The sequence below is a fragment of the Salvelinus alpinus genome, chromosome 3 (genome assembly GCF_045679555.1).
Source record: "Salvelinus alpinus chromosome 3, SLU_Salpinus.1, whole genome shotgun sequence".
Classification (NCBI taxonomy): domain Eukaryota; kingdom Metazoa; phylum Chordata; class Actinopteri; order Salmoniformes; family Salmonidae; genus Salvelinus; species Salvelinus alpinus.
In genome coordinates, this window is record NC_092088.1 from 75916775 (window position 1) to 75935787 (window position 19013).

Below are 19013 nucleotides of genomic sequence, written 5' to 3' on the forward strand. Positions count from 1 at the left end.
GTCACGCCCTGGCCTTAGTATTATTTGTTTTCTTTATTATTTTAGTTAGGTCAGGGTGTGACATGGGGTATGTGTGTGTTTTGGGTGATTATATGGTATAGGGGGTGTTGGTTGTAGTGTATGGGTTTGTGTTGAGTGTATGTGTCTAGGTATGTCTATTGTTGAGTGTAGGTGTTTAGGAAAGTCTATGGTTGCCTGATTTGGTTCTCAATCAGAGACAGCTGGTTATTGTTGTCTCTGATTGGGAGCCATATTTAAGGTAGCCATAGGCTTTAGGTGTTTGTGGGTAATTGTCTATTTTGAACGTAAGTAGCTTGTGTGTGCACTTTCATTTGTAGCTTCACGGTCGTTTTTTTGTTTTGTATAGTTTGTATAAGTGTTTCGTTTCGTGTTCATCTTCGTCGTTCTAATAAAAGAAGATGTATTCATATCCCGCTGCGCCTTGGTCCGTCTCTCCTCCACACGATCGTGACAGATGCCTCATACCAACCAATCCCTCAGATGGATTCCTCATACCAACCAATCCATCAGATGGATTCCACATACCAACCAATCCATCAGATGGATTCCACATACCAACCAATCCCTCAGATGGATGCCTCATACCAACCAATCCCTCAGATGGATGCCTCATACCAACCAATCCCTCAGATGGATGCCTCATACCAACCAATCCCTCAGATGGATTCCACATACCAACCAATCCCTCAGATGGATTCCTCATACCAACCAATCCCTCAGATGGATTCCACATACCAACCAATCCCTCAGATGGATTCCTCATACCAACCAATCCATCAGATGGATTCCTCATACCAACCAATCCATCAGATGGATTCCTCATACCAACCAATCCATCAGATGGATTCCACATACCAACCAATCCCTCAGATGGATTCCTCATACCAACCAATCCATCAGATGGATTCCTCATACCAACCAATCCCTCAGATGGATTCCTCATACCAACCAATCCATCAGATGGATTCCACATACCAACCAATCCATCAGATGGATGCCTCATACCAACCAATCCCTCAGATGGATTCCACATACCAACCAATCCCTCAGATGGATTCCTCATACCAACCAATCCATCAGATGGATTCCACATACCAACCAATCCCTCAGATGGATTCCTCATACCAACCAAACCCTCAGATGGATTCCTCATACCAACCAATCCCTCAGATGGATTCCTCATACCAACCAATCCCTCAGATGGATTCCTCATACCAACCAATCCCTCAGATGGATTCCGCATACCAACCAATCAGATTAAAGACTTTTAATTTCACATGACAGATGCCCATCTCTAACTAACTCCCTTCGTAGGGTATGGAAGTAACAGTAATCTCCACACATCTAAAGGAAAAAGTGTACTTGGATTAAGGGTTTAGTGTACTTGGATTAAGAGTTTAGTGAGAGTCTTGTTACTCATTTTCACACACTGACATAAGATAAATTATTAAGCAAGTATTTCTTCATTGAAATGTCTGACAATATGAGTCTTCAGCCATAGTTGCCAGCATTCATTCTGAGTTCAGATGAGGTCACAAAGAAACAAATCTCAAGCAAAAAGGTAGAGACAGTAATGATTACAATACTGGCAGATCCTTGAGCTGATCTCAGACAAAAACAGTGCTAGCAAAATTTGAATACATCAGGTCGAATTTCAAACAGCCACAATAAAACTGGCTTTGCCTTGGTTGAGTTTAACTTCTGATCATCAGTGATTATTGTGAACACCGGCAAATCTTATCTGGCAGGTCTGTCACTAACCCATTTGATTTGGCTCAAGACTAGTCTCCATTTTGGCTCTGAGGCTATGCAGTTTCACTCAAACCCCTACCAGTTTGACCTAACAGGAGGGTCACTGTGGGTTTACCCTGAGCCCTGTCTGCAGCAGATGGCATCCACCTAAAGCACAGTGTGATAATGGTTGACACTAATTAAGACCCCCGTAATCCCTCCACCAGCAAAATGAGCAAAAGGAAAAGCCTGTTTAAACACTCATCACCCATCGCACAATAATCCCCACAGACTATTACTTTTCACTGGGACTCCGAAATGGGGATATTAGAAGGCTGCATCCCACCTGGGTTGTACGAGGATGTCTAAATGGGAATAAGGATTTAATGTACATCTCCGTGGGCCTGAGTGATGTTCAGAAGGGAGTACAGGTGGCAGGCTGCCTCCTCTATCTCAAGAACCTACACTGAACACAGTCTGGATGATACCCAGAGAGCAGAGACTCCGGTACCTGATGTTGCCGATGAGCGTCTGCTGCTCGTCAGTGGTGAGGATGTCTGGGAGGACAGAGGCCAGCCAATCAACCTTCTTCTCCGCAGCATACTGCTTCAGCACCGCAAACAGCCTCTCCTTCACCTCAGGCTCCTCCCCCAAAATCTGGTCAATCTGAAAGATATCAATAACAATTGTTGTTGAAGGGCGCATAGTTACACAGCCTCCCTAAAGAAGGATTGTATACATTTACAAAGAAGCTTCCAATTATCTGACTGAGGAAGTAAGCTCAGTAGGCTTGCATAATGCTTTTTGAACAGCAAAGTGTCTCTTTCAAACTGTTGTTTTCTCTGGACATCAATGTTCCCGTGTATAATCAATAACATCAATGTTCCCCTGTATAACTCATACAACAGTTAGTTTAAAAGAAAGCCTCACCTTCCTGTTGAACTCCAGGGCCTTGTGTTTGCGGTCCTTCCTCATCCCGTCTCCTCCAGGCTGTATCCCATCCATACTCCCACTGCTGCGTACTTTCTGTCTAGGCCCCAGACACAGCACTCCCAGCCTCAGCGTACGCCCCTGGGACGCCTTGATCAGCGCCGCCGCCATCTCGTGCTGCCTCACCGGGATCCCGTTGACCTCCATGACGTAGTCACCGGCCCGCAGGCCACCCCGTCCCGCCGGAGAGCAGGGGGAACAGTCCTCCACCAGGAGGGGGCAGTCTCCCACGATGGTGAAGCCGAAACGACCGTCAGGACCCGGGGTGATGTCCATCTGAGAGGCAGAGATTGAATTCTTATTTCACTTTCACTGTATTATGTCAAGATAGAGAGAAATCATTTTGACTAATGACTTGAAAAGTATGGCCTTGCCAATGAAATTAGCACGGCAAATTCAGCATTGCCACTACAGTTTCTGGGGTTACATGAGGTATCAGAAATACAGCGAGTCAGATTTTCAGTAGGCACAAGCAGTAATACCAAAACATTGACATAAAACCAATTAGAAGTATCAAACGTGCTACTACAGTATGATGGTGCCAGGTGAGTCCCAGTCAGAGCGAGTTCAGACCTGCTGGATGCGAGACACCACTCCGACGCTGGGAGGGATGTTCCTCTGGGTCTGAGCGATAGAGATGACAGCCTGGACTCCCAGTGTGGACACATTCTGGCCCTCGATCTCCAGCACCTGGTCAGAGAAAGACCGTTTAATGAAGACACCCAGAAACAGCTTTTCCAGTATAAATCCCTGATCATACTATTACACTATCATCATAATATTATCGAAGTCTTAACATAATACTATTAACTGCATATTTGTCAATTAACTTGCCTTGTTAAATAATGGTTAAACAAAGGATAAAAATAATTTCGGTTTAGTTTAGGACCTAGAATCTCTCTGACCTGGTCACCTGGCTGCAGCCCCGCCAGGTAGGCACTGCTCCCCTCCTCCACAGACAGGATGTAGCTAGGACCACTTCCTCGTAGCTGGAAGCCAAACTCCTCTGGCCAGCCCTGATTGGATGTCGGCATCGCAATGACTACATGAGAGAAGAAGAAGAATGACGAAGAGGAGAGGAAGATGAAGAAACCCACAGGGAGTATAATGAGAAAGATGTTCTGGATTGAGATGCGAATGAGAGAAGCAGCATGGTGCTCTCAGCGGGGGGCTGAACCCCTGTCGAACCCTTGGGGTCGCTGACCTTGTTCACAACTCCAAAGGCTTCTCAGAGTATTTGACCTTGAGGAGCATGAAGTGCTCTCTTCCAAAGTTAATCCATCTTACTGTACATCAAAATTCACTGACTATCTGACGAAGGGCTCTGACGGAGGGCTCTGATGGAGGGCACTCTATTGCCTGCATGAGAGCGACTCAAGCATAAAATATCTGCCATAACCAAACACAGAAAACACATTTAAATCTAGGAGTGCAGGTTATCCTGCTTTTTGTGGTAATACACTCCAATCCCTAACGCTTAATTTGTGAACCTTTATAACATTCTATAAACTATTAAATTTATAGAGCATCAAAACAGGATCAGCATGTATTAACCTCACGAGTTTGCTTCCAAAAACGTCCCTGAAACGACAGGTCACACACAGAATTATACAAATATCTATTGTCTGAATATTTTACTTGAACCTTAAAACAGAGCCAGTTTCTGCTGTTCAACCTCCAAAGCCTTGAAACAGTAATGTGTTTCAATAAGTGAATGACATTCAAACAGACAGACTTACAGTCATCTTTAGATGGATAGCGAGGAACAGCAGGCTTGTTCTGGTTCCTGAAAGAGTATCTGCCTTTCTTGTTGTGTAGAAATTTCTTCATCTTGTATCAAACTGCAGGTGGCCTATCTGTGAGCTAGTATCCAACAAGGCTGTACAGTAAAAAAGCCCCCCTTGGACCATACCAACAGCCCCCATTCAAACAAGAGGGGTTGTCAATTCAAAATACCCCATCTTTAGAGTCCTCCACAGAGTCATCCACAGAGTCCTCCACAGAGTCATCCACACTGCCACCGCAACACAAGAAAAGGGTGACAGTACATGAAGACTTGTCACAGAGTTACTCCAGAATCTCCTCCCAGTGTGCCCTTGCAGTCCTGCAGCCCGTTTGCACAGTGTTAATGATAAAACTGGGACGCCCTCGCTCTACTCCGCTCCTTAATAAAATCTCTCTCCAAAAAGGGCCCCCATTTTCTTCTATAAATACTCCTCTGTCTTTTTTCCTGCTCTCTCTCACGGCTAGGTGACGTCCTCCAAGGGACGGAGACTGGCCCAGAATCACTGTGTGTGTCATACAGAAAGCGGTTGATGAACACTAATTGGAGCGTGTGCCTGGGCACTCTTATGAGTGTGGTAGTCTATGTGTGCTGGTCTATAAGTGTGTGTGTATGTATGTGTGTGTGTGTGTGTGTGTGTGTGTGTGTGTGTGTGTGTGTGTGTGTGTGTGTGTGTGTGTGTGTGTGTGTGTGTGTGTGTTCCTCAATGCTCAGCCCCATTGAGAAGGAGCAGGGGCAATTTAAGACTTTGCTCTGGATTAGTGGGATTATGGGCAGAATTTTTAAATCCCACTCCACCCCCTATCAGGACAGGGACAGAGGCACAGGGACACATGCCCCCCTTTATTAGGTTTAGGGTTGTGGAGATGTCCACACAGACTCACTCACAGTGGTGCGTATGAATGCCTCTGATCTGGGTTACTTTAAAACAGTGCTGCAGCAACTTGTCCCTGAGGCAATTTACAGTAAAATAGAGTATTGGGCAACACAGAAGCAATCAGCAGGCTAGTTACTAGTCACATGGCCATCAGTCAATGGTAATTGAGAACTGCCAGTGAGTTGTGGTATATTTGTCAGTGTATGTGCAGAAAAAGGTTAATCACAGGTTAATCACACACACACTATGGATAATGGAATTACAGATCACAGGAGGACATAAAAATAAACCTACTAACAAAAGCAGGTGGTTAATGAGAAGGATTTATTGTAGAGAGAGACTTTTATCGGAGATTATTGAATTTATGGAGCATGGAACAGGACTACTGTGACAGTAGTTTAGCATTTTTCTTCTAAAGGAAATCAGTAATAATATTGTAATAACATAGTCATATCAAATGGATATAGTAACAGTAATAATATATGGTTTATAATGGCCTAAATACTGCTAAGACAGCTAAGACATCTAAGACTGCTAAGACATCAAAGACTGCTAAGACATCTAAGACTGCTAAGACATCTAAGACTGCTAAGACATCAAAGACTGCTAAGACAGCTAAGACATCTAAGACTGCTAAGACATCAAAGACTGCTAAGACAGCTAAGACATCTAAGACTGCTAAGACATCTAAGACTGCTAAGACAGCTAAGACATCTAAGACTGCTAAGACATCTAAGACTGCTAAGACATCAAAGACTGCTAAGACATCTAAGACTGCTAAGACATCTAAGACTGCTAAGACATCTAAGACTGCTAAGACATCAAAGACTGCTAAGACATCTAAGACTGCTAAGACATCTAAGACTGCTAAGACATCTAAGACTGCTAAGACATCTAAGACTGCTAAGACATCTAAGACTGCTAAGACAGCTAAGACATCTAAGACTGCTAAGACATCTAAGACATCTAAGACTGCTAAGACAGCTAAGACATCAAAGACTGCTAAGACATCTAAGACTGCTAAGACATCTAAGACTGCTAAGACATCTAAGACTGCTAAGACATCTAAGACTGCTAAGACATCTAAGACTGCTAAGACATCTAAGACTGCTAAGACAGCTAAGACATCTAAGACTGCTAAGACATCTAAGACATCTAAGACTGCTAAGACAGCTAAGACATCTAAGACTGCCAAGACAGCTAAGACATCTAAGACTGCTAAGACAGCTAAGACATCTAAGACTGCTAAGACATCTAAGACTGCTAAGACATCTAAGACTGCTAAAACAGCTAAGACAGCTAAGACATCTAAGACATCTAAGACTGCTAAGACAGCTAAGACATCTAAGACTGCTAAGACATCTAAGACTGCTAAGACATCTAAGACTGCTAAAACAGCTAAGACATCAAAGACTGCTAAGACATCTAAGACTGCTAAGACAGCTAAGACATCTAAGACTGCTAAGACATCTAAGACTGCTAAGACATCTAAGACTGCTAAAACAGCTAAGACATCTAAGACATCTAAGACTGCTAAGACATCTAAGACATCTAAGACATCTAAGACTGCTAAGACATCTAAGACATCTAAGACTGCTAAGACAGCTAAGACATCTAAGACATCTAAGACTGCTAAGACATCTAAGACATCTAAGACTGCTAAGACAGCTAAGACATCTAAGACATCTAAGACTGCTAAGACAGCTAAGACATCTAAGACTGCTAAGACAGCTAAGACATCTAAGACATCTAAGACTGCTAAGACATCTAAGACATCTAAGACTGCCAAGACAGCTATGTAAATTACTTATTTTCCAACACAGAAAACAGCAAAGGTGAAAAAAGTACCTCATAGTTGAGTAAAAGTAACAGCTCAGTCCTAGTTATACATACTGGGCCAGGTGAATTATTCAACAGCCATGCTTGTATCTCCAAACAAACACTGTTCCCTTCAATCAAACTCTCATCTTACACCTTGCCCAACCCAAGATGGCCACTTGACTTGTATATGGGAATATGGGAGAGCAAGAGAGACCGAGTGACATTATACAGGTCATTGAGCCTGAGGTAAAATGACTGAGCCTGGTCGGTGGGTACCTGACTGTTTAGGCAAGACATCAACCTGTTTAAAGCAGAGACAGACTAGAACAAAGTCTGAAATGAAAGCAATATTCATTCCCAGAGCCAAAAACAATCAAGTAATTTAGATACTGAAACAAATGACTAGAACTGCTAAAGCTGATAGGACCCATCATCATGTAACTACCGCCTGAATTGAAGCATGTGACTCAATGTGAAAGTGAATATAATGTGGAGTTTCCCAACAGTAAACAAACTGTGGTGTTTACATCTACAGCCAACAAATTCATGAATATTCAGTCTGCTGATGCTGGAAAAACTTCAATGCCATCCTATTGAATGAAGATACTTATTGTAACTGCCCAGAACGGTTTCAAAACGCATTCATTTGAGCTCCCATTATGATTTTATAAATAAGATGCAGTCTTACCTTTCAACACCCTGAGAAGATGAAGAAATACATAGCCTACAGAGCAAGTGCCTCTGAGGAACACTCCTCTCACTAGCTGTATGTGTAACATGAGAGCAGGGCCTGTTTGAAAATGCAGGCAAAACTCAGCAACCAGATCCAACCGTCTGTGTCATGATGCCTTTGGGTTGTGTGCAACTGAGGAGCAGGTGCACAATATTGAAATGGTGTAAAACTGTGAACATTTCTACTTATCCATTAATTTTCAATCTTTGCAAAAAGTTCATGTTAAGTCAAACAAATCTATAGCAATTTAGTCTGACTGACTGAATTTAATTTAGCTTGACTGTGAATGATTAACAACAAACCTTGTCGTGCATGAGATAAAACATCAATAATCAATTACTTATAATGTATCCATTTATCCATGTTTACAATTTGTCGGTAACAGTCCATCATGATGTCGCCAAAGGAGCAGTGAAGTGATGCTATATTTTTTTGACGTCACACCAGCAACATCAGTGTTACAAAAACAAACAAAAAACATTTAGCAACAGGCTACGGATTTGTCAATGTGTTTTTTTTAATTGTTTTATTTTGGGTGAATTAAGTTAGTTTTCCCTATCACCTATGGGTTTTATTTTTACCTTGTTTGTTTCAACCCCGTCCACTTGGTGGCGGCAATACACCTTTTTAGGTTGTAGTCTGCCATAAAACACAGAAGAAGAACAACAACAAAAAAGAAGAACAAGAACAACAAGAACAAAAAGAAGAACAAAAAGAAGAACAAGAACATGCTAACATCCACAGAAGAAGAACCAAAAAAAAGAACAACAACAACAAGAACAAAAACAAGAAGAACAAAAACAAGAACAAAAACAACAAAAAGAAGAACAAGAAGAAGATGAACATGCAACAGAAGAGAAGCCACCCACACCATTATATACAGTGGGGCAAAAAAGTATTTAGTCAGCCACCAATTGTGCAAGTTCTCCCACTTAAAAAGATGAGAGAGGCCTGTAATTTTCATTATAGGTACACTTCAACTATGACAGACAAAATGAGAAAAATAAATCCAGAAAATCACATTATAGGATTTTTTATGAATTTATTTGCAAATTATGGTGGAAAATAAGTATTTGGTCAATAACAAAAGTTTATCTCAATACTTTGTTATATACCCTTTGTTGGCAATGACAGAGGTCAAACGTTTTTTGTAAGTCTTCACAAGGTTTTCACACACTGTTGCTGGTATTTTGGCCCATTCCTCCATGCAGATCTCCTCTAGAGCAGTGATGTTTTGGGGCTGTTTCTGGGCAACACGGACTTTCAACTCCCTCCAAAGATTTTCTATGGGGTTGAGATCTGGAGACTGGCTAGGCCACTCCAGGACCTTGAAATGCTTCTTACGAAGCCACTCCTTCATTGCCCGGGCGGTGTGTTTGGGATCATTGTCATGCTGAAAGACCCAGCCACGTTTCATCTTCAATGCCCTTGCTGATTGAAGGAGGTTTTCACTCAAAATCTCACGATACATGGCCCCATTCATTCTTTCCTTTACACGGATCAGTCGTCCTGGTCCCTTTGCAGAAAAACAGCCCCAAATTTCAATTGCGACCTGGCCAAGATAAAGCAAAGCAGTTCGACATATACAACAACACAGAGTTACACATGGAGTAAAACAAACATACAGTCAATAATACAGTAGAAAAATAAGTCTATATACAATGTGAGCAAATGAGGTGAGATACGGGAGGTAAAGGCAAAAGAAAAAGGCCATGGTGGTGAAGTAAATACAATATAGCATGAATGAAATCCTTTCTAGTTCCATTAACGTGCCACAGAAACCCCCACACAATTTGGCACAGCTTACAGATGGAATACTATTTATTTTTATTCAGTTTTATATCCTAAGTTAAATGCACTTCACACATATATACAGTGCATTCGGAACAGTATTCAGATACAGTATTCAGACCCCTTGACTTTTTCCACATTATATTACGTTACAGCCTTATTCTAAAATGGATTAAATACTTTTCCCCCCTCATCAATCTACACACAATACCCCTTAATGACGAAGTGAAAAAAGGTTTTTAGAAATGTTTGCAAATGTATTAAAAATAAAAAACAGAAATACCTTATTTACATAAGTATACAGACCCTTTGCTATGAGACTCGAAATTGAGCTCAGGTGCATCCTGTTTCCATCGATGTTTCTACAACTTGATTGGAGACCTCCTGTGGAAAATGTAATTGTTTGGGCATACACCTGTCTATATAAGGTCTCTCAGTTGACAGTGTAAGTAAGAGCAAAAACCTAGCCATGAGGTTGAGGGAATTGTCTGTAGAGCTCAGAGACAGGATTGTGTCGAAGGCACAGATCTGGGGAAGGGTACCAAAACATGTCTGTAGCATAGAAGGTCCCCAAGAACACAGTGGCTTCCATCATTCTTAATTAAGTTTTGAACCACCAAGACTCTTCATAGAGCTGGCTGCACGGCCAAACTGAGCAATCGGGGGAGAAGGGCCTTGGTCAGGGGGGTGACCAAGAATCCGATGGTCACTCTGACAGAGCTCCAGAGTTCCTCTGTGGAGATGGGAGAACGTTCCAGAAGAACAACCATCTCTGCAGCACTTCACCAATCAGGCCTTTATGGAAAAGTTGCCCGACGGAAGCAACTCCTCAGTAAAAGGCACATGGCAGCCCACTTGGTGTTTGCCAAAAGGCACCTAAAGGACTCTCAGACCATGAGACCATGCGTGGTAGGAGTAGGATTCATCTGTACCTCTCTCAGTGGTGCTTTAAATGATCTGTGGCAAAATGTGGATTTTTTTATTAGCCTCAACAAGTTTGTTTTTATTACATATTGCTCTTGGAAAGGTCATTTTCATAGAAACACAAAGATGTGATATTATTTGTGCTGTACTCAGAGTATAGGTGAGTCATTTCAACTGTAGAAAATGTGTTGTTGAAGTCAACAATATTGTTGAATCCATAAACAGACGCCCACCCAGACAAGAATGACTATGTAGATTGTGATAAGCTGTCGTTGTGAATGGTCTCATCCTCAGGACAACGGGCCAGCAGTGTCCTACTGGTTCCCACACAAGACATTCTGGGTGACCCTCAGTGCCACTCTCCTCCCTGTCATCATCGCCCTCAGCGTCACGGGGCATCTATGGCTCAGACAGCCGGACGAAGAGGTAGGAGAGACAACTCACATCTGATTCACCTGTCGGAACGCAGTGCTTTGTATCTGGCATTTAAACTATGAGTTGCTGTAGCCCAATCAAGCATAGAAGCACACATGACTGTAGTTGATGGACAAAATATTCACTCACACTTGTACAATCACAATGTTGATAGTGAGTTTACACTGAGTAAACCTATCCCTCTACTGTAGTCTTTACAGGTTGTTAGAATCACAGTTCCGGATCAGACTGGAACCCTGATCAATCGATCAGCATTGGTGGACAAGCACAACAACCTGGTGACCTATTCTGTGACCTCACAGGCCAACCACACGTCCACCGTGCTCTTTGATGTCAAACATGTAGGAAGACTTTTCTGAGTTGAAAGTATATTGAACTGAGACAAGCTCCGACCTTTCTATTGGTGTGGCTGTTTCTCAGTATTCAACAACACTTCACTGAACTGACTCATGTTTGTGCAGGGTTTGATATGTTACAAGCCTGAGAACCGGGATACTTGCTTCCTGCGTAAGATGGAGAGATCTGATTATGAAAATGTGCACTCCCTCCTCCAGCAATCAACGCAACAGGTAAAGATGGTCACTCTTTCAATTTATAACAGCGTATGAAACATACTACTTTGGATTTCACATCATATGAGTCTCAGAGGAACTATGCCGTTTTGGGACTTAAATTGGCATGGCAACAACTAAAGGGTATGCAGAAACAGCTTACTGTACTTACAGCCACTCTCCAAACCAACCTTTGTTTTATTGGAGCTGAGGTGAGTCACACTGTTGCTGCTAATGTGTAAAGTGGCAGTAGGGGTGGATCATAGGAAGGGACTCATAGCTTAGTGCCACTTCTGCCTCCCTCTCCATACCCAGCCAGACCCTATTGGATTTAGGGGTGTTGATTTTGTAATCCCTCTCCTCTCCCAGTCCAGAGAGAAAGATGTAAGGCCTTGTTTGGTCTATAGAAAAATAGACCAAACAAGGCCTTACATGCTTATAGTGTAGTGAGTCTCTCCAGGACTGAATTCCTCAGGGCATCTGATCCTCCTAGCCCCCTCTCTCCCCTGGATCCCCTTACAGGTTGGGACAGCAGTGAGGCTCAGACCTGCACAATGGCCACTCTGTTTGGGGAGTACTGTGCTTGTTAAGGCTTCGCTGTACTGGAGAAAGAGGAGAAACTATGGTTGGTTAGCGAGGGAAGGGCCAGTCTGGCAGAGGACAACTTTTAATGAGGTATGCTTTTTGGTTATGTGTGGTCAATGTCAATGGTCATTACAGAATGGATGGGTTGCTTTTCTGCTGTGGAACTGTGAATCTACAGGGCCATGATGACATCCAGCTGTGTCCTTGCTGCCTATTCATTAGGTATTTTACTTAATGAGATGATTACTTGCTCATATCAAATTGAATAATGGTTATCTCATTTAGGCCTAGGCTAATTCATCTATTCACAAGAGCTCGAGTATGATGAAGCTACTCATGTCATTACCTCATAGTGAAGGGCCACTGTGCAGCTGGACTAAATCATTCATTGGTTGTATAGACTTTAGTTACTTACATAGAATAGCTCTCTCAAAAGATGAATATGCCAAAATCCTAAGTGTTTCATGCTTTTCTCATGCTATCTGAGTCGTTTGAGATGTGACTCGCATGGTATCAAGTATCTCATAAAACTAGACTTTAGCATCAGACCCACCGATTGTGGTCATTCAGTGTCTGATTTACTGGATAGACTTAATCTTTATAGAAATGCTGGGCCTTTCTGGGGTCAATCTCTCCGTTCTGCAGCACAATGCTCTTCAGAGTGGAGGGAAACAGATTGTTAGAAGGTTTGCTCAGGCGTAACAGCATGTTAAGTGGTCCCTATCGGACTCATCAATAGTGTACATGGTGCAATTACTAAATGGTCTTTGTGCCAAATGAGAGACACCAGAGCTGAGACAATAACCTGGCAGACCACTGAAGTGATCCAATAAAGACACTGCACTATAATTACAACTTGAGTTTGTCTGCAACAGCTATTTTGAACCACTCTGTTATACGTTAATTTACACCATTTTTATTTGTCGTTTGAAAAACCACTGAGTGCAATCATAACTCCTCTGGTGTACATGTTGCTTATTCTCATCATTCCTAATAATCCTGAAATAATGTGCTCCAACAATTACAAATGTGATCATCTCCTGCCAGGAGAGCCAGTTGGTGTTGTTGGGGAATGAGACCCAGAGACAGACAGAGTTTCTGGGGGTGATGGGGGGCAGTCAGGTGGACGTGCCCACCCTGGAGGATCCTCTACAGGCCCTGTGTCAAAAAAGCTCCATCCACTGGACCAGGACACACAACAGTGAGACCAAGGAGTGGGACTACCCTTCTTCACGTCATTAGCTACATGCTAAATACACATTCACTTGCCTTGACATTTACAATGACATAAGCATTAAAGATGAAACTGTGAAGCATTTTATTTTAAAGCGTGTCAAATGTTATATTCAATTCTGAGAAGTCAATAGTCATACAAAGCAAAGACCTGAGCCCTTTTGTTAAACAAGTTCCTTGCTCCCCGTCTGTGTGCTGGCAGATGTTTCCAGAATAGAGTAGCTCCCTGTCTGTGTGCTGGCAGATGTTTCCAGAATAGAGCAGCTCCCTGTCTGTGTGCTGGCAGATGTTTCCAGAATAGAGCAGCTCCCTGTCTGTGTGCTGGCAGATGTTTCCAGAATAGAGCAGCTCCCTGTCTGTGTGCTGGCAGATGTTTCCAGAATAGAGCAGCTCCCTGTCTGCGTGCTGGCAGATGTTTCCAGAATAGAGCAGCTCCCTGTCTGCGTGCTGGCAGATGTTTCCAGAATAGAGCAGCTCCCTGTCTGCGTGCTGGCAGATGTTTCCAGAATAGAGCAGCTCCCTGTCTGTGTGCTGGCAGATATTTCCAGAATAGAGCAGCTCCCTGTCTGTGTGCTGGCAGATGTTTCCAGAATAGAGCAGCTCCCTGTCTGTGTGCTGGCAGATGTTTCCAGAATAGAGCAGCTCCTTGCTCCCTGTCTGTGTGCTGGCAGATGTTTCCAGAATAGAGCAGCTCCCTGTCTGTGTGCTGGCAGATCTTTCCAGAATAGAGCAGCTCCTTGCTCCCTGTCTGTGTGCTGGCAGATGTTTCCAGAATAGAGCAGCTCCTTGCTCCCTGTCTGTGTGCTGGCAGATCTTTCCAGAATAGAGCAGCTCCTTGCTCCCTGTCTGTGTGCTGGCAGATGTTTCCAGAATAGAGCAGCTCTTTGCTCCCTGTCTGTGTGCTGGCAGATCTTTCCAGAACAGCGTGAGAAACATAATCGTGAAAAACAGTGCTGTGTGACCTTTACAAAGTCACAGCAGTAAATAAGAAGAACAACCTTTAGGCTAAACTCACTGCTACCTAACTACAGCAGGTAGATGACCAATACAGTATCTAACTCTCTCTGTAGCAGAGAGCACTGATAGCCAACTATTTGAGAGGATGAATTTGCTACTCTGAATCACCAAGTGAGTAAAACTCAATGGAGATACGGTTCCATTAGCAGGCAGTAGTTATGACTTGCATACTTTGAGGTTTTGTTGGTCTTTTCTACCAAACTGCCTGTTAAGTAACAGACCTTCTCTCTCTCACTCTGTGACGGTCCAGGTAAACAGCATTTAGTCTACTTCTGCATAGACATCTGCTTCCCTAGTAACATCTGTGTGTCTGTCTGCTTCTACTCCCTGCCGGAGTGACCTGCCATCATCCAGTCTCAGGCAGCACATACCAGCGCTTATCAGGGAAACAAAGTGCTACTTCTCATCCCCGCTAAGAAACCGGAGTGTCGCCGGCTCCAAAAAACACTGAATACAACCGGGGAACAGGAGCTGGCTTTCACTCTCAATACTGCAGCCCCTGCCACCTTAGTCCCTCCTATGCCTCCGCTCCAGTCCTTTCCCTTCTGAGAGATAGGCGACGGTAACAAGCTGTGAAGTTTATCTGTAGACTACCCTCGTCACCTTTCCTTAATGTTTAATACGTTCCCTTGTGGCAGAGTTGTCCGTTATTTTTGTTCTTGTTATTTCCTGTACTGTAACCCACAGCAGATGAGTCATCATGTGTGTAACCATTCCTGTTTGCAGGGATCTCTTAAAATGACTTGATCCCTTCAATAAACCAAGTTGTGTATAGATTCTCTTTTTTAGGGTACTAAAAAGAAAGAAAATGGAAAGATGCTAACACTTCACACTAAAAAGTGTGTGTCAAGTGTGAGTGTCAAGACAAAAGCACCACAGAGTAAATGTTGCACACCAGTTAGTCTTGTTACTGGAATTCATCATATCCCGTACGATCACACATGGGATACAGCCCTCTTATATCCTGAACAGTCACTGGTGGGATGCAGCCCTCTTATATCCTGAACAGTCACTGGTGGGATGCAGCCCTGTTATATCCTGGACAGTCACTGGTGGGATGCAGCCCTGTTATATCCTGGACAGTCACTGGTGGGATGTAGCCCTGTTATATCCTGAACAGTCACTGATGGGATGCAGCCCTGTTATATCCTGGACAGTCACTGGTGGGATGCAGCCCTGTTATATCCTGTACAGTCACTGGTGGGATGCAGCCCTGTTATATCCTGGACAGTCACTGGTGGGATGCAGCCCTGTTATATCCTGGACAGTCACTGGTGGGATGTAGCCCTGTTATATCCTGAACAGTCACTGATGGGATGCAGCCCTGTTATATCCTGGACAGTCACTGGTGGGATGCAGCCCTGTTATATCCTGAACAGTCACTGATGGGATGCAGCCCTGTTATATCCTGGACAGTCACTGGTGGGATGCAGCCCTGTTATATCCTGGACAGTCACTGGTGGGATACAGCCCTCTTATATCCTGAACAGTCACTGGTGGGATGCAGCCCTGTTATATCCTGGACAGTCACTGGTGGGATGCAGCCCTGTTATATCCTGGACAGTCACTGGTGGGATGCAGCCCTGTTATATCCTGTACAGTCACTGGTGGGATGCAGCCCTGTTATATCCTGGACAGTCACTGGTGGGATGCAGCCCTGTTATATCCTGGACAGTCACTGGTGGGATACAGCCCTCTTATATCCTGAACAGTCACTGGTGGGATGCAGCCCTGTTATATCCTGGACAGTCACTGGTGGGATGCAGCCCTGTTATATCCTGGACAGTCACTGGTGGGATGCAGCCCTGTTATATCCTGTACAGTCACTGGTGGGATGCAGCCCTGTTATATCCTGGACAGTCACTGGTGGGATGCAGCCCTGTTATCTCCTGTACAGTCACTGGTGGGATGCAGTCCTCTTTCCAGATATCCATCAGATTTTTTAAAGACTTAACTTTTGAGACCTTTCACCTTTGATTAAGTTAGTGAATTTAAATACATTAATCCAGCTGTGGCCCATCACAATACTCCTTGCCCAAGCTATAAGACAAACAAGGCCATGACACACTCTCCCTGTATCCCCAGGCTGTTTCAATGTAGTCCTTTGGACAAATATAAAAAGAGCCTCTCCCCTCATAAATAAACTATTGTGCAAGCAGAAGCTGTGAGAGACATAGACAGGTGGATATTTATCTACAGTCAAAGAGCTTCGCTGTGAGACAAACAGCTGTGTGGATATTTATCTACAGTCACAGAGGTTCGCTATAGAGTAGCTCCTCATCAGCCAAGACACACCACAGCCTTCTGATGGCCGCTGTACTCCCTCTTAATCTCCCCGGTCTCCACACACCACTGCCATGCCAGGTTGTCAGAAGAGGCTGTAACACATACATCACACATTTATTGATCGTTACGTCAGAACTGCCCAAAGTCAGTTAAGTCAATCTAGCCACACTAGGATGGAAGTCAGTCACTTTCAACCGCAAAACAATCATTTACTCTAGTTCAGGTCTCTCCAACCCTGTCCGTAGTGAGCTACCCTGTAGGTTTTCACTTCAACCCTGTCCCTAGAGAGCTACCCTGTAGGTTTTCACTTCAACCCTGTCCCTAGTGAGCTACCCTGTAGGTTTTCACTTCAACCCTGTCCCTAAAGAGCTACCCTCCTGTAAGTTTTCACTTCAACCCTGTCCCTAAAGAGATACCCTCCTGTAAGTTTTCACTTCAACCCTGTCCCTGAAGAGCTACCCTCCTGTACATTTTCACTTCAACCCTGTCCCTAGTGAGCTTCCCTCCTGTAGGTTCACTTCAACCCTGTCCCTGGAGAGCTACCCTCCTGTACGTTTTCACTTCAACCCTGTCCCTGAAGAGCTACCCTCCTGTACATTTTCACTTCAACCCTTTACCGAGAGAGCTACCCTCCTGTATGTTTTCACTTCAACCCCAGTTGTAACTAATCTGATTAAGTTTATCAACTAGCTAATAATTAGAATCAGATGCGCTAGATTAGGGTTGGAGTGAAAACCTCCAGGATGGTAGCTTTCCAGGAACAGAGCTAGATAAAGTGTCAATACACAACTCATTTAGTAATGATCGTAGTATTACCATAATACAACTTAGCACTGACCTGTCACAACGTACTGTGAGTCTCCAGAGAAGGCACAGTCCCACATCCAGCCTCGAGACGTCTCGCCAGGGTTGTTACTCCATGCTCAACTCCGTCATCAGAGAGTAGTTAGACATCCTCCTCTTACACGTCTGGTCTGCCGAGCAGGTTGCCAGCAGCCTGTTGGGAAAAACACAGTTAAGTCACATAAAAACTTACTATACAAGACGTGCAATCAAATCTGACTACTACAGATTCGTATAGGCTGCATTATGCACACATTCCTTAAAATATGTGTGTGTGTTGTACTCACGTAGAATCAGGGCTGAATTTGCAGCGGACGGATTAGTGCTTATTAGCGGGGATCTTGGTTTTTGGGGTGAGCTGTGTCACCTCGTCACCCATCCCTCCTGCCAGGTTCCACACGTAACAGTTTCCCTGTGAGGTGGAGCGAGATCACAATTACTACACTGAACAAAAATAGAAACATGGAACAATTTCAAAGATTTTACTGACTTACAGTTCATATAAGGAAATCAGTCAATTTAAATAAATTCATTAGGCCCTAATCTATGGATTTCACATGATTGGGAATATAGACATGCATCTGTTGGTCAGATATACCTTTAGAAAAACAGTAGGGGCGTGGATCAGAAAACCAGTCAGTATCTGGTGTGACCACCATTTGCCTCATGCAGCGTGACACATCTCCTTCACATAGAGTTGATCAGGCTGTTGATTGTGGCCTGTGGAATGTTGTTCCACTCATCTTCAATGGCTGTGTGAAGTTGCTGGATATTGGCGGGAACTGGAACCCGCTGTCGTACACGTCGATCCAGGGAATCCCAAACATGCTCATTGGGTGACATGTCTGGTGAGTATGCAGGCCATGGAAGAACTGGGACATTTTCAGCTTCCAGGAATTGTGTACAGATCCTTGCAACATGGGGCTGTGCATTATCATGCTGAAACATGAGGTGATGGAGGCAGACGAATGTCATGAATAGGGCCTCAGGATCTCGTCACGGTATCTCTGAATTTAAATTGCCTGTGATAAAATGCAATTGAGTTCTTGTCCGTAGTTTATGCCTGCCCATACTGTAACCCCACTGCCAAAATGGTGCACTCTTTTCACAACATTGACATCAGCAAACCGCTTTCCCACACAACGCCATACACGCTTTCTGCCATCTGCCCGATACCGTTGAAACCGGGATTCATCCATGAAGAGCACACTTCTCTAGCGTGCCAGTGGCCATCGAAGGTGAGCATTTTCTCACCGAAGTTGGTTACGACGCCAAACTGCAGTCAGGTCAAGACACTGGTAAGGACGATGAGCATGCAGATGAGACGGTTTCTGACAGTTTGTGCAAACCCACAGTTTCATCAGCTGTCTGGGTGGCTGGTCTCAGATGATC

General features: G+C 43.8%; 2 protein-coding genes across 2 annotated transcripts in view; one reads left to right on the forward strand and one right to left on the reverse strand.

Moving 5' to 3' along the window:
* The window catches only part of LOC139571340 (delphilin-like), an 87381-nt gene that overhangs the window by 65802 nt on the left and 2566 nt on the right, over positions 1-19013 (reverse strand). The window contains exons 6-11 of the mRNA XM_071394134.1: positions 17909-18033; positions 17617-17775; positions 3648-3784; positions 3316-3432; positions 2683-3018; positions 2264-2418 (exon numbers count right to left, since the gene is read on the reverse strand). Of these exons, the coding sequence (XP_071250235.1) occupies positions 2264-2418; positions 2683-3018; positions 3316-3432; positions 3648-3784; positions 17617-17662 (791 nt within the window). The 5' untranslated portion in view covers positions 17663-17775; positions 17909-18033. The remainder of the gene's footprint in view (positions 1-2263; positions 2419-2682; positions 3019-3315; positions 3433-3647; positions 3785-17616; positions 17776-17908; positions 18034-19013) is intronic.
* LOC139569659 (BRICHOS domain-containing protein 5-like) lies at positions 10591-15072 on the forward strand. The gene is made up of 6 exons (XM_071391069.1): positions 10591-10656; positions 10966-11097; positions 11298-11447; positions 11568-11675; positions 13290-13432; positions 14726-15072. Exons 1-6 carry the CDS (start codon positions 10591-10593, stop codon positions 14829-14831), a joined length of 705 nt encoding a protein of 234 aa, XP_071247170.1. The 3' UTR covers positions 14832-15072.